We start from the raw sequence: 15,970 nt of genomic DNA on the forward strand, positions 1-15,970 counted from the left end.
CTTCAGTGGGAAAATGGAATTGTTCCTGTGGATGATTTTCCAATAGAAAAACTCCAACAGGTAGATTCTCAGAGTGAAAAAGGACAGAAGAATGAGCCTATTGAAGGAGAGAGTCTCAATGCAACAATTAACTTGGATGTTCCCAGGAATGGCCCAGACAGAAAAGAGCTCCCAAAGACAGGCTCATTGCAAGAGGAAAGCTTCCTAGGTACTATCACAAGCAGCGCATCTAACAAAAGATCTATGGATCTTGCAGAGCAGCTTGTCTCAGAAGCCTTGGAGGAGAAGGAGAGGCTTGATAAGAAAGCTGACATCTCCAATGAGGTTGTTCAAAAGGCAGCTAATGAAGCATCAGACAATCAAAGGAGTCAATTTCTTCAAGGAGGATCGAGGCTACATCTATCTGGAAATGAGATCAATAGATCTACAAGCATAGAATATGAGGTAGATAACAATGATAACCTCTTTTGCCTTGCCCCAGAGTTTCCCATATTCTGTGCACCAGGTCTTTGAGTACTAATGAAGGGCAGAAAGAAGTAATACTGGAAATACTGATTTCTGGTATCAGAATCAGTCCTGGTAACACATTTAAAACGATGCAATGTCGATGTCACCCAACAATCACAAGTTCTCTTAAGGTGGAGCAAGATAAAGGGTCACTGGATAATTTGCTTAGGGCACAAGCCTAACCAGGTCTACTCAGAAGTAAGTCCTATTTTGTTTAATGGGGCTTACTCTAAGGAAAGTGTGGTTAGGATTGCAGCCTTATTTTTATTACAAATAAGCACTAGAAGCAGGGAGAAAACATAAGCACAGAGCATTAGAGTGTGTACAGACATACCTACCTGCAGAACCTGCTGTGGGAGGAACTGTGCTTTCCCCTGCCTTTACACCTGCAATACTGATGCTCCTGGCTCCAAATCCAGTACTGATCCTGGTAGGTGTTCAGCTGAGAGAGAGAGTCTTCCGGTACCTGATGTGTGTATTGCAGTTAAACATTTATTCAGACTGGATGTTACAGAACTTGAAACATTTTCCTACTTGAACTTTTTCCTACTTGAAGTAATGCTCTGGGCAGGGAAGAGGGAAGCAACTTAGGCTGGCCCTTCTGACAGTCGCTACCAGCATTTGGCTCTGCTGGCTTCGGCTGGAGACAGGATAAACGTGTGCTCCTGAGCTCAGTTCTCTGAGAAAGGTTCTGCATCTAACCAAACAGGGGGAGTGTATATCCTCCGAGGCCTCACTCCTCAAAGTCCACCATCTGCGTGCACTCATAAAGGGTAAGGTTTCGTTAATGGGAAAAAGTAGAATGAAATAGAGGGAGATAACCATGAGAAGATTTCTCAGTGCAGGGGAGTTTTGGGAAGGATATTAAGCAGGCAGGTGTGATAGCATCTGAAATATTTACCTTCTTGAATATCAAAAGATTTTTTAAAATGTACACAACCATACTAGGATAAAGCCAGGAAGCTGAAGGCCTGAAATACATTGCAGGTAGTGCTAAAAGGTAGCAAAATAAAACAGAAGGCTTAACAGCAGGCAAATGCTGATCAGACCTGCCAGAAGACAAAATTGTTTTTTGCTTCAGCTACCATTGTAAAGACTGAAAAGGAAATGAATGCAAGTCTGTGAGACTGAAGGATCCCTTTGCAAAGTGTTTGGGTAAAAGTTGCAAGGCCTGTTTTAGTATCTTTTGGCGTATCTGCCTTGAGGATCTGTTGCAAATACAAACAAGCAGAGGAATATAGTGGAAAAATTATATTTAGGAGAGTACAGGAGACCAATGAAGTCAGAAATGGTTAGAAAAAAGGATTTAAATGCCTCTCTTTGAAGTGGCAGATGTGAATAATTACACACTATTTGAAATAAGGTATTTAATTACTTTGTACATTATTAAGGTGGAAATAAGGTGTTTAATTACTTTGTACATTATTAAGGTGTGTAAATATCTTGTATATTACCACCATATACAGAGGATTGCTTCATATTTGTTCTTACAGATCATGTTGTGAAAATAGCCCAAAGCGTCCTTTGTTTTGGCAGTAGCTGTTTAGTTGATAATTCAGCTTTTATCAAAAGACTGCAAAAATGATAGTTTGGAACACATATTAATTAGGCAGAGCTCAAGTTATTTTAGTGCCCAAGATCAAGAAATGACAGGGTCATTTCTTCAGGGTCATAATAATAAATGACTGTTCTTTTCATAGTACAATATTCAAAATCTACTCAAAATTAGCTACCTCAGGCATGCCACCTCAGCTTGGTGAATGGCAGAACTGGTCCCGATACTAGTCTTAGCTTGTTTAAGGCTTGACTTTGGAAAAAGGAGGGCTGGTGTGCTCTACATCTTCTTGTTTTAGTAAATATACTTAGTACCATGATGTACCCATTAAAATGGCAACTTGTCTTCAGACTGGAAACTTCCCAGCCTGAGTTTACAAACTCGTTGTGGCTCTCTAATCCCTTATCTACCTCATAAAGCTTCTGTGAGGACTAATTAACTCCTGCCTGTAGAACTCCTTTGGGGCTTTCTGATTCCATATGAAGAGCAACAATTCTTGAAAGTTCTTCTTTTTCCAGCAATGGTACCCCCACAATTCTGAGGCACCAACACCCCTCTCCACTTTGTATGGTCTCCCTTCTGCCTGCCCCACCAATTAGTAGTGCAGAAGGTCTTGCCAAACTTTCTTCCCACCCAGTTCAACCGAATGGTGCCTTAATTGCTCATCCAGGACTCTGAGCACCCTTTTAACCACCTTGTCTTAACCCTTGGGCCTCCCTAATATGGGTGCTGAGAGGCTTCTTTTCACACAAATGGCCATTGTAATTCTCTCTTTACTTTTTTTCTTGCCTCCTTTCTTGCAGGAGCAGAGCTCAGTGGTGCAGGACCCAAGAGTATCTGTGTGACGTAAGTCTGATGCTCTAACAGTCAACAGCAGGGACAGAAGGTGTGGGGCAGCTCTCCTCCATGCACAGTACCTCCCAGCTTGATGGCTGAGAGTACCTAATCAGATGGCAAATTCTGATAGGCAGGTTGGGATTTGCTCCACCCTTAGCCAGAGGTGCATTATGACACGTGATCCCTTTGGCATGTCAAGGTGACAATAAGCAAGGAAAGGGTGCCACTTGGATAACGTGGAATGAAAGCTGAAGAGGCAAACAGACAGAAAACAAGACCATGTGTTGTGCAGTGAGGAAGGGTACCATAAGGCAAATGGAAACCACTCCAGCGAGATGAAATTCAAAATCTATTTTTAGGCAGCCTGGAAAGTAATAATAACTGCAGAAGACAAACACACAGGAATGAAACCCACAGAGCAAAAGTAGCTACAGCAGCAGACAGAAAAGATGCTCATGATGGGGGCCTTTTGTAGCCTCCCAGGGACCTAACCCATGACACAGGCCCTTCATTCCACACCAGTGCAAATTTTGGGATGACCCCAACCATAGAAACTGGCACTGAATTATTCATAGGTAGAGCTGCAACTCACTTAGAACTGTTAAGCAGAGCTGAGGGTATCACTCAGTGCAACACACAGCAAAACTAAAGTTAAGAACTTTACTAGAACAAGGAAAGAACTGCAGTCATTACAAAGGCGGAACAACAGGCCTGGAAGAGAAAGAATAAGAGGTTTAGTCAAAGTATCAGAAAGCAACCCACAAGACTTTAAACCAGCAACAACCAAAGTTACAGCTTCCCCTACAGGTGGGGATTAACATACAGTATACCCACACCCACTGACTATATACTGAATGGCTCCGCTCACCTGCTGTTGCTCTTGTAATGAGAATGGCATCAGAGCAGTTTCAGTCAATGGCTGTAGATTGCGAAAAGAAAGGGCTGGGAAGAGAGAGGCCTAAGATACCATTCTGCTATAGAAAAGCAGAGGATGCTGCGTAAAGGCATAACTCACAGAGTTGGCGGCTTCAATTAGCCTCCTTGTCATCCTTACTACACTGCCCCTATGTTCATTTGATTGATTACCTGTAGGTAGCTGCCATTTATTGCTAATGGAGCAGCAGTAGAACTCTACAGTTCCTGACTCTGCTGCCTCAGTAGCCAGGATGTGATCTTGCAAGAGAAACAGGTTCAGGAATGTTTAACCAATGGGCAGAGTCACATGGCTGCTGTCCTTTATACCCCTTATTGCCTTTACAGTTGCATGATGGGAACCTACAGCCAGCCAACAGATGCCTCCCTTCCCTTCTGGCACAGTATGTGCTTATCCTGTGGTGGAGACAGTAATCCTTCTTTAGACAATATGCAACGTTCTTGAGAACTGTAAACATTCTGAGAAGACAAGTGCACTTTCTGTATTAGCTGTTCTCTTCAGCTGTGCAGAGTTCTCACTTTGTTTCATATGTCCTTTCACCAAGAATCCCATCATGAAACTTCCCCCTTGTGTGGTCAAAGTTCTCCAGGTCACATACTCTTTCAGATAAGATAGGGGATCAATATGTTGTTATAATCCATTGGTGGCTGTGAATGCTGGGAAGGAAGGGGGAAGCACTGTGGACCCTCCCTTAATTTCAGCAGCTATTTCCTAGAGTTGTGTGAGCAATCTCACACTCAGATTGAGTGGTATGTTCTTTCCCTCGAAAAATCAGACTGGAAATTGGACCACAGCTAATACAGCATTTTCCAAATTGCGGGTCTCTCCTTCATGGGAAGCCCTGGAGGCTGCACCAGGCCTGCAACCCAGTTGGGCTCCGCCGCCCCCAGAGGGCCCTGTGGAAGTGACCAGAAGCAACTTCCGGTTTGATGATACAACTTCTAGTTTGACTAGAGGTCGCTTCCTCAATTGTTCTGGAGGCCATTAGAGTGGGTTGCACCAGCACAATATAGAAGCAGCCTCCAGAACCTTCCACTAGACATTGTGGTGCCACAGGGTGTGGTATGTTGGACCTGGTGCACATGATGTCACGACCCCCTGCTCATGGGTTTGCGACTCAGTTTGGAAAACGCTGGTGTAACCCCTCTAGCATTTCACATTTTCGTGTGGGTGAGAATATGAATTTAAAAAATTGGTAATTCAATGTATCTCATCTAATCTGAGAAGGCACTGAAATTATCAAGGCACACTATCAGTTTTTTTTTTACAATTGACAAGGCATACTGTGTTGCTGGCTAGGGAGCTCACGTGCCCCAATGGCCCAACAAATATATGACTCTCCCACAAACTCCCACAGCATACCTATATATCATTTACAGCACACCAATGTACCATGGCCCAGTGGTTGAAAGTGGTTGATTTGGCTAGTGGGGTGGCCTGGGATCATCCATCTCTCCCATTCCACTTCATTTATATAAATGCTAAGTCTTTTGCTTTGCTGTGGGCCTTCTCTGGTGAAGAGGCATGAAATGATATGAATGATTCCACCACACGAACCAGGGTGTCATAATGCAAATATTTTATTAACAGTTGTAGGAACATACAAAAGCTAAGAGTTTGTTTGCACTATTCAAAGGTGAATTCTGAAGCCTTTATGAGCTATGCAGGTTATGTTTGCCAGTTTTGCATAATTAATTCTGCTCCTTACCATGGAAAGAGGCAAGAACCTATACCTGAATCTCCAAACTTTTGAGTTAAGATTGCCAACCATCATCTTTCCTTCTTAGGCCATAAAATTAGCAAACTTAACAAAAAGTAAATGACCTTGCAATTCTCATGAAGCCAAATTCTGTACAGTACTTGCTTGGAACTCAGTGAACCCTCCTGAATTGAGAGATGATGGAGCATTCATTTTAAAGCTTTTTGAAACAGCAGCCTCAGATTTCTGAATAGTACAGATCCACATTACATGCCAGCTGGAAGAATGAGAATCTGCTTCTGTGATTACCTTTGTATATGTTTCAGCTTGTTTTGTTTTCTGCCCCCACCCCCTTTTCCTTTCAGATTCTACCTGCTCTAGGTTCAGGGCTGCCAAGCAGACAGATGCACACAGAGCCTCTATCAGGCTTGCAAGAATGAGGCAGCCAGGTTCACTGCAGGAACCAGAACAAGACCTGGCCCAAAAGAGCTACACTGTGTTTGGCAGAGCCAGAGCGACGCAAGGATGTGCTGCTTTGACCAGTAAAACCACTGCAAGTGACAAGAGCCTCATCCCCATCACAAGTTACCCATCCAGCAGCAGAACAGCTCCCCAACAGAACAGGACTGTCTTGTGGAGTTATCCAGGTTCACTGGAAACTTCAGCCTCTCCATTCTGGTGTCAGCTTTGCTAAGAGCCATATTTTCCAATCATGTGGGGAGCAGGGGGGAAACCAACCAGCTGGCAAGACCCTTATTCTGCAGTTGACTGGGACTCATGGTGCTTGAAAGAATCCCAGACATATACACTGAAGCTCTCAGCCATTGGTGGCAGGAAGCAGCTTTTGGAAACAATTGTGACTTCTAGCAGCTTCTGGCATTCACCCTCCTCCCCTTCGATCATGGGCAGCCCAGCCCTAAAGTGCCTCATAGTCATTTTCCCCTTTTGGGAGGAGAGCCCCGTCCTGCTTTTGGTGCTGCCATTTCAAGCAACAGCACAACTCTCCTGCATGCTAGTCAGGTCTGACTGAGCTATTTGTGTCAGAAATGTATGCACTGCTTAGAGTGAGAGAACAGAACTCAACCAATATGTGTGGAGTGGCAGACCTAAGGGGAGTGGTTCTGGGTGCAGCTATCCCTGCCTGTAGCTGTGACTCAGATGTCAGACCATCTGGCTTATGCACTATGGTGAAGTACACCCCCCACCCTGACCAGGGAACACTGTATCCCTAGGGACTGCGTTGGCTCACATGGAGTGCTTAGACTTTTCCCAACCAGGATGAGCTAGGTGGTTTCCAACCTTTGCTCCAGGCAGCAGGCAGAGCTGATATGACAATTTAGGAGCCACAGTTCCACTTGCTTCCCATTCCTTGAAGTCTCTTACTGTGTAAGCTCCACCTCACTTAGCACAGAGGAAGCCACTTTCTTCTTGACTGCAATAATTACATACACACAGGCACTCTCCTAAGTGGGTGCCTATTGCAAGAATCCTGCTCCCGTTTCCACTGTTATCATCTCCTATGATACAAGCATAGCCTGGGTCTGAGCTCCTTGGCTATGATGTGGTATAACCTATAACCTGGTATGTGTAGGCACTTGCATTAGGAGAGGGGTAGTCTTGTTCAACACTTCAGCATGCAGCTTTAAAAGTCTCATGAGAGCTGTGAACAGGCTTTCCTCCCTAGGAATAGATCTAAAAAAGAAACTGGAGACCAGCCAGTTAAAAACTCTCCTGAATCCTCCATCCCTGCCTCTGGCTAGTCATACTCTTCTAGTTAACTGTCACAATAAGTTGTGAAGCAAGACCATCTCTTCCTCCTACCTTTCCATGGTGAAACGGTGTAAACAAGCAAAAACTCACCCCATTAAAGGCACTAAAGACATACAGAATGAGGTCTCTTTATTGGGTCAACAACCACACAGCTCTCGTCCTCAAGGACACAGCATAGGAGCTAACTCACTCTGCAGGGTACAGTAAAAAAAACACTACTAGTTGTTCAAGAACTGCAGCAGTTCACATCTTGCCATTATACTGACTTAAAAAAGCACAGAAATGGTTCTGATAGACATAGTGCAAACAGATGCCAGCTAGCAGCAAAGGGAGAGACCAGCTCCCATCTCCACCCACTGAAAGGAAAAAATGCTTGCATAGCCTCTAGCAGTGGACCAGTACAGAAAAGCCAGATGGAGCCTGCCACTTCCAGGTATTCACTCACAGTACACAACCCTAACATGGCTTCTGGGTGAAACTTTCTGCAACAGCCAGTCTGATTTGGGCACATCCTCATGTGTTGAGGTAGAAACAATGGTGGCTATTAAAGAGAGGCTTGTCGCAGCAGCTGAAATGTTCGTCCTAGCAGCCCCATCCCGCGTTCACACTGCCTACTTGCTGATGCTCGGCAATGAGGGCACAAGCTCCGAAGCAGTTAGATGGACCCAACAGCTCCAAGCAGAAACAGCTTTGCTTAGGGGTGCTGAAGACTAAGTCATGGAGGATGCCAGTACGCCTTCTCTGGAAGCCTTGTCCCCAACAGACATGGAGTTACTCATGGCCAGACAGCGAGTCAGCTTTGGGGGCTGGAGATGGTGGAGGTGGAGGAGCCCGAACCTGCCGCAAGAAAGAAAGAAAGAGGAAGAGTTTGTAACGGGCACAGCCTCAAGTTCCTGCAATTACAAGTCAACATTATTAGGGGATTGTCAGTTAGAATAGGATTTCAATGCTGCATGAACATCCTGCCTCAGGCCAAATAAGGACCCAATCCTACCCAGTTTCCAGCACTGGTGCAGCCGCAATGCAGCCCCAAGGTAAGGGAACAAATGTTCCCATACCTTAAGTGGGCCTCTGTGACTGCTGCCCCACCACAAGATGCAGTGCATGACCCATTGGCCCAACTGCACCGGCACTTGAAAATTGGATAGGATTGGGCCCTTAGTCATTACAAGAAATTCAAATATCTTTTTTTTTGGGGGGGGGGGGGATGACAAAGCAGTTTGCAGAGAGCAATTAAGCCATTTCTGCCCAACCTTGCATATACACAACAGGGATCAAATGTATATACATGTGGGCTGGACGGAAATGGGTTAAACTAAAAATTGATGATGGGAATGTGTTGCCCCCATGCCCTCCTAATCCCAAGAGGATGAATCTAGTCTGCGGGCTGAGGGCAGGACACGTTGTTCATAGGCTTGAGGCCATTTCCTTTTGGTTCCTTTATTCTCAAACAATAAGAAAAGGGCTCTCCTACTAGAAGATAACAAAAGCTAGGTTGTTTTACCAGTCCTCTAGTCTAGTGGTCTTCAACCTTTTCCACACCACAACCCAAATAAATATAAAACTGGCGACCCACCTCGTGGCAGCCAGCCCTACCTCTTCCAGCCTTGCTGGCATGTCATTTCCAGCCTGTCCTCTCGCTGCCTGCTTGGTTCTCCGCTGCCTTCTGCACTGACCAATGTCAGGAGTCACAGAAGGCAGCTGTGGCCAGGATTGCAGGTGGTGGCCTGGCCTTTAACAAGCCACATCCTTGTCTCTTCTCCTGGGGTGGCAGCAGCTTCTCCTGTGGCAAGGTAGCTGCCCACTCTGGCCATCTCCTCCAGGCAGCTGCCTGACCCCAAATAAAGCTGTCAGCTGTAGTGGCTGGCCCCACCCCTTCCAGGTCATAGGAATTGTGTCCCATGCTGCCCAGCTCTCGCAGACATGCCGATGCCTTCCCAGGCACTACACCGCCTCCTCCAGCCATTGTAAAATGAGAGTGGTGTAGTGTAAGGTAGTGTAAAATGACAGGGGTTGTGGCACCTTCACTCTTATAAGTGAGAGTGAAGCTGCTACAGTGCTCCATAGGAAGCTTGACGACCCTACCCACAGGATGAAGATCACTGCCCTAGTCTATAGGTAGGGATGAAGAATAAGAGGTTCAAGATCTAGGATCCACTTTAATTATGCTGTTACCCTGCACGTGCCTGATCTTGTCTGATCTTGGAAGCTAAGCAGGGTCAGGCCTGGTTAGTACTTGGATGGGAAACCGCCTCGGAATACCGGGTGCTGTAGGCTTACATCATAGTCTTTCGAGACTGAAGGTTGCCAACCAGAGATGCTGTATGAAGAAAAACTTACAGGGCGAATACGTGGTGCGTTCAGGTCAGGGGAACTGTGTCCACTAGCCACACTTTCTTGCCAGTCATCTAGAAACACAGACACAGTATCACTTAAACTCCAGCTCTGGTGTATTGCAAGTCTAGGACCAGTTGCAACAATTTGTTTCACCCCCACCCTGGGGGAAAAAAAAGGACAGGTGTGTTTTCTCTTATTAAGAATACACAAAAATATCAGATTCTGTTTAGAGGTTTCAGGCATCCTTAAAACCTCCATCTGAGCCATGCTAGGGATTTGTAGTTAGTGCCAGTCTCCTTCAATCCAACTTGCCTGTTCCAGAGATCAACCTCTGAGGAACTTGGGGGACTGATTTCTCAATTAACTCACCTCCCAGGCGACTTTCTGGAGGAAATGGTACACCATGGCCAAGGCCTGGAGGAGAGAAGGCTGGAGGAGATGGTGAAAGTAGTTCCTGAAATAAGAAAGCCAGACTGCCATCAGCAGGTTCTCAAAGCAGATGAAGGGAACTCCTAAGCCACCTAGTGGAAGGAGGAAGCCAGACAGTGCTACCCCACATTTCACTGTACCAGGGTCAGCAGCCAAATAACCTATTGCTCAGCCATGGAACAGATGAGGTAGCTATGAAGAAAGTGCAGTCTTGGAGAATGAACAAAGTGACTGTCTCTGTGAGCATCTCACACATCTGGAAATAGGGAGAAGGGCTAACAGACCAGACCACAACTTGACAGCTCCGAGTAACTGTCAAAATGGCACAGATTTGCAAGCAGTTAAGCAGCATCCTCTTTTAGAAGAAACTGCACAATATGTGCATCAAGAGCAGTGGTTCCCAATTTTTTTTACAGGTCGTAGAGCAGGGTGGACCAACTTTGGGCAGCTGAGAGGGGGTTCATGACCTTTGCTGACCTGGAAGAAATTAGAAGCGATATGATGACATTACCGCCAATTACTTTTATGATCTGAGCCACTAAAGTCATTCAGTAAGCTCAGGATGCAAGTGGAGGAGGTGGAGATGGGTGCAGAAGGGTTTTTCGATCTCCCTGCCACACTATTCTGGCTTATCCTTCTCCAAAGGAGAAGCTAGAACAGTACAGCAGGGAGACCAAAAAGCCACGAAAGCAGAAGGAGGCAGTGGGGGGGGGGCGCAACTGGGCTTTTGGGGATTGCCAAAAATGACCTCACAGGCTGCATGCGACCTGCGTACCACGTGTTGGACCAACATGCCCTAGAGGTTGCTGCCCAATTTATAAAATGCCAAGGGGTGGCTATAATGGTGATTGGGCAGCAGTGCTGCCCCAAAGTAACAGCTTATTTAACCCTTGATGCACAAAGTCTTGTGACCCAACAAAAATTGGGTCACCATTGGTGGGTCCCAGACTCACAGTTTGGGAACTGCTATGCTAGAGAATGGAGAAGCTGGTTCTTTTATGATCCAGGAGAGGCTCATCATACTAGAACCATGCTAATCCGCTTGGGCTTTGGGAGTCAGCCAAAGTTGGTTCTCACCTGGTCAGTGTCCATGCTGAGTTTCAGAGGTACTCCAAGAGCCTCCCAAAAGCAGCATGAGATAGGAAGTAATTTTCCATCACCCTTTCCAACTCCAAGCTCAGGTGGAAAGTCGGAGGTCTTCTACGTGATGCTACGCATCCAAGGTGAAGTTCCTTCAGAAGGTGCAGTGCAGCACCAACTAGTTACTTCCTGCTTCCTTTTTTGGGGAGTTGTGGGGAGGGGGGCAAGGAATCATCCACACATTTGTGCTTCCCTTCTGACTATCCCAGTAATACAACTGGGCTGTTCGAAAGATTCCTTGTAAACACCCCTCTCCCAAATTCCAAGCATATTGTGAAAAAGGCTGGGGCTTGCAATGCTCACTATAGATGGAACACTTCCTGAAGTGGGCACATTTGTAGGTACCATGTCCTCATGGAGGTGCAGGCATCTAGTATCAATCTCTCATTTCTTGTGATGTAAGCCTTGCCAGAAACAACTATCAGTATGAATTATCCTTGATGGCAAAAATTTTAGACATGGCTTATGTACTAACTAAATTATTTGCAAAATGCCTGGATGATGGCCAACGTGTCCTTGCCGCAGTCTAGATCACATTTCCAGGTAAAGACAAAGAAACTGATCTACTCCCCGTCAGGTAAGTAAGGACTCACCTGCTCAGTTCTCTCTGAAATGCCAGTTATTTCCTGAACCACCAAGGATGGGAAGACTCCAACTCTCCCATTGAAATCCCCTTTCCAAAAGCCATCGTCTATGGCTCCCTCTTCACGGGGCAGTACTCGGATGATGGCTCCTTCAGGGAAGCTGAGTTCCTCTGAACTCTGCCCTTCGTAATCATAGAGAGCTCGTACCAGCCAGGCTGGAAATAAACAGATTGCATTACAATGCAGGTATCCTCAGCAGCTAACTATATTCTTCAGAGGAGGGCAGGACAAAATGGGAAATGCAGGCAGGGACAGCCACTTCATCAAGTTGGGCAGAGGCCCCCTTGAACCCTGTCCATGAAGGAAAGAAAAGCATCTTCTTATCTCCACATATACATATCCCTCTCCTCAGTGCTCACAGTACCCACAGACCGTCTGCCCCCTTAGCAAGACACACCTCCAGGCTCCAGCATCAGGTCCATGCTCATGATGCTCGTCAGCTCTCTCTCCAAGGCCACATCTGAGGATCCTTCCTGAGTGTTCCCATCTGAGGCTGGGCATTCCCTGCTTACCGAATCCAGAAACAGGAGGTACTTCTCAGGGACATACCCAACCTTTCCTGCACTGTTTCGCGCCTGAAGGCAGGTGGGAGAATTGACAGTAAGAATCGCCTTTGAACATGCTTGCACTGGTGTCTTCCCTACCACGTGCTACTGGGGAAGACCAGGCATCCATGAGGCTCAGACTGCAAGGCTGCTGTCTGAGTTCTGCTCTTTCTCCAGTCCCAACTAGATGCTAGCATTCAATTGACACCTTAGCACTGGGCATCACTACCAAAAATGGGACCAAGCTATTCCACAAGCCCCGGAAGGCTCTTTCCAAGGAAAGTACCCCAAGGCTTGAAGCCTTCCCTTCAATTCCTGCTGATGCAAGAAGTACTAGTGGGAGCCAGCAATGCAAATTAAAAGGGTGCAGTTCAAATTTGCAAGATCAATATTATGGGCTTTTAATTGTTGCTCTTTTGAGCCACCTTGGGTTAATGCTTTGGCAAGAAAGGCAGTGCATGTTTAAACACATTTAAGGTTAAAAGTCCTTAAGGAATTATTTAGCATTCATTCATACTGTTGCATGCTACCGCAGAGACAGTTTTTCCTGCATGGGTCCTGAACTTCTACTGCTGAGAGGAGGCGGACCCAGCTTCCTTCCACCAACCTTGACCCATTCTTCCATGTCACCATCTTCAATGACCTCCAGCTCTTCCCCCTGGGCAATGGACAGCTCATCAGACTGGCAGGCCTGTCAGGCAAGAAACCACACAATGCTCAGCCACACAGGTGGCAGAAACACACACTGCAGCAGAAGCCTGCTATTCACAATACTGCTGAGGGTACCATAAGTCAACTGGGCACTGCAAACAGCAGTACTTATAGGTCCATCATGGACCCACTGAGATGCACATTGTTGGTTTTATTAATTTACATTTTACCAGATATTAAACACTGGTATTTTATGTAAACTGAAATGATGTTGAACATAGACATAAATAAGGTTTCTCCATACGTCAATTATATCAGAACATAAGAGATAATAAACCAAGGGGGAAAAGTCAGAGCCAGAGTGTCCTGCTGGACCATTTCTGCTGGTATCATCATTCCAAGGTATTAGAAAGGGTTGCCAAGTCCTTTGAAATTTATCTGGCAGCAGGTTCTTTTCAATAGACATGCTCCTCAACTTATGGACATCCGAGATACAGGCGACTGTCAGCAATTTCATGCAGGCACAATACATCCTTTGCTGGTGCTTCCAGGCAGGCACAATGTTGCAGGATTGCAGCTGTTCTAACCCATGTCAGTTTCAAGTTACAAATGGACCTCCAGAAGGTAACCTCTTTTGTAAAGTAGGGGACTTGCAGTCCAATCCTAACCTGATCTGATGAAGCCAGACCACTTGGCTTATGCTGTATCTAGCACAGGCTTGGAGGCTGGAGGTCTACTTGGAATAAAGGGATATTTATCCCCTTGCACAGGGTAAAGCTCCAGCCTGCCCTATGGGGCTACACAGATCTGCACCAGCTATGTAGTTGGTGCAAATCTGGGAAGGCCAGTATAGAGCCAGGAGGCTTGGGATGGAAGTTTAAGGCAGAGAAGGCCTCAGCCATTCCTGCCCCATTTCAGGCCTGCCCCATCCCCTGTTCTGCCTCCCCTAGCCAGAAACACCTCTTTCCTACCCCTGTGCTGGTGCCCAAGGTCTGAATGCTGATGGGCTTGCGCAGGTCATCCCACCAGTGCTGCTTGCTTATGAGTTGTTGTTTAGTGCTTTATGGCACAGTGCAAGTATAGGATTGCACTGCCAGTGTAGTTTGTCAGCTTCTGTGGCTAAATAATCTAGTCTCCAGAACGCTTGTTTCTAAATCTAGTTGAAATAATTCAACCATCTGCTAAGAGCAGATGCTGAACTCAAGCCATTTAACAGTGCTAGTGCTATTAAGGAGAAAAATGAGATTTCAAAGTCTGTTACAATCTATTATAACTTTAAGGTAAGCTATCAGATCCCACCAATATACTGATTCCCACCAATATATTGATTCCCACCAAACATGCTTGAAGACTCCAAGAATTCTTTTTTATCTCCAACAGGATTATTTAGAGTTCGAAACATTTTCTGGTGTTTTTACAGAGAAGTAATATAATTTCTTTACCGAGTCCATTCTGTAAACATATCCCTGCCTCTCCTAATTCCACTGTAGTTCCTTTGTACATAAATCCCCATCGCTCCTTAAATCCAATTTCCACCATTTTCAACTTTTCTCTGTTTTTGAAGAAGATGCACTTTTTTTTTCAACCTGCCCAGGAGCACACTATGCCAAGATGGCTCTCTCAGGTGGAAATGGAGAAGATGTGGATAAGTACTGGGTGCAATTAAGGGGCAGCAGATGAAAATGAGTGTAAAGCAAAAGCACTCCTTTGCTCTCTTCAACCCCCTTCTATCTCCTGTTAAGACGTTCACCTGAGTCTTTGGGTGAACCTCTTAACTAATGGGTCTTTGCCTGAGGGACCCTAACACTATTGAGCTGTCTCTGCATGAGCGCTAGCTCATAAACCCTAAATGATCATCCTGCAGACCTAGGAGAAGAAAGGAGCTATTACCTGGTATGGGAAGAACACTCTGCAGGAAGAAGGATAGACACGAGCCGTGTTTGGGCTTGGCCTTGTATCTTCAAATAGTTCCATGCTGTCGTCATAATCTTCAAACTCAGCAAGATCAAATTCCTCCGCCTGGTGAAAAACTGGAAGTCATTACTAGGAAAGTACTCTTGGAAGATAAAGTGGCATATCAAGCAAGCATAAGAAGCAGCTCTAGTCCAAAGGCACAAGGATTTCACCCCAAGAGTACATTACTGAGAAGATGGAAAAAAATGGAGAACCTAGATAAATATCCCCAAAGAGGAACTTCAGACTAGCACAGGGATATTCCCTGTATGGACCAGGATAGCAGACAAATTCCACAGTTCCCCTGGAACTAGGGAGCAGGAGACTGCCTATTCCTTCTTGTCCCATTTGCTGGTCAGCAGTGATGGAGAGAGGAAGTTCTTACTGTAGGAGTTGACCCTCTCTCAGATCTGCGAGCTTCACTGAGCCGCCGTTCTTGCTCCATTTCATCTAGCACCTGCCCCATGGCACTTGCTAGCCAGGTGTCTACATCCAAGCCAGACTGTTGCAGCAGTGCTAACCGTGCCTCCGACTTCACTTTGCTGATCTGAAAAAAAAGCAAACCGTTTGGTCACAGGACAGCCACCAACACCAAGTCTTTCCTCATGTTAACTGCAAAATCAATCCACATGTAGAATGGAGGGCAAAGCCTGGCCTTTTAATGAAGAAAAGCAGCTGCTGCAAAGGAAAAGTAAACGCTGGAATTGCAATGTCATGGAATGCTTCCCGCCCCCCCCCCCAATGCTGCCACCTTTATGACAAGAATGAATTCCATGTCCTGGAGACTTGACAGAAACCTTCTCACCTGCACTTGAAAACAAATCCGAAACCCTATGCCCACAACCCCATCCACATGAGTGGATACCAGCTATAATTAGATTGTGAGCCCTTTTGGGACAGGGAACCATTAGTTGTTTGATTTTTCTCTGTAAACCACTTTGTGAACTTTTAGTTGAAAAGCGGTATATA

At 45.8% G+C, this 15,970-nt stretch overlaps 1 protein-coding gene and 1 long non-coding RNA gene across 2 annotated transcripts in view; one reads left to right on the forward strand and one right to left on the reverse strand.

The window, feature by feature from the left end:
• Positions 1-60: 60 nt before the first annotated feature.
• On the forward strand, positions 61-7,408 carry LOC136648040 (uncharacterized). Its single transcript, XR_010794313.1, has 3 exons — positions 61-444; positions 2,866-2,908; positions 5,898-7,408. It is a non-coding gene; the product is annotated as an uncharacterized lncRNA (long non-coding RNA).
• A 6-nt stretch (positions 7,409-7,414) lies between these two features.
• The window catches only part of FCHSD1 (FCH and double SH3 domains 1), a 28,628-nt gene continuing 20,072 nt past the window's right edge, over positions 7,415-15,970 (reverse strand). Inside the window, exons 13-20 of the mRNA XM_066624002.1 lie at positions 15,387-15,548; positions 14,939-15,067; positions 13,005-13,088; positions 12,250-12,427; positions 11,802-12,007; positions 10,009-10,093; positions 9,643-9,710; positions 7,415-8,139 (exon numbers count right to left, since the gene is read on the reverse strand). Coding sequence (XP_066480099.1) covers positions 8,074-8,139; positions 9,643-9,710; positions 10,009-10,093; positions 11,802-12,007; positions 12,250-12,427; positions 13,005-13,088; positions 14,939-15,067; positions 15,387-15,548 — 978 coding nt within the window. The 3' untranslated portion in view covers positions 7,415-8,073. The remainder of the gene's footprint in view (positions 8,140-9,642; positions 9,711-10,008; positions 10,094-11,801; positions 12,008-12,249; positions 12,428-13,004; positions 13,089-14,938; positions 15,068-15,386; positions 15,549-15,970) is intronic.

The sequence above is a fragment of the Tiliqua scincoides genome, chromosome 4 (assembly GCF_035046505.1).
Source record: "Tiliqua scincoides isolate rTilSci1 chromosome 4, rTilSci1.hap2, whole genome shotgun sequence".
NCBI classification, from domain to species: Eukaryota; Metazoa; Chordata; class Lepidosauria; order Squamata; family Scincidae; genus Tiliqua; species Tiliqua scincoides.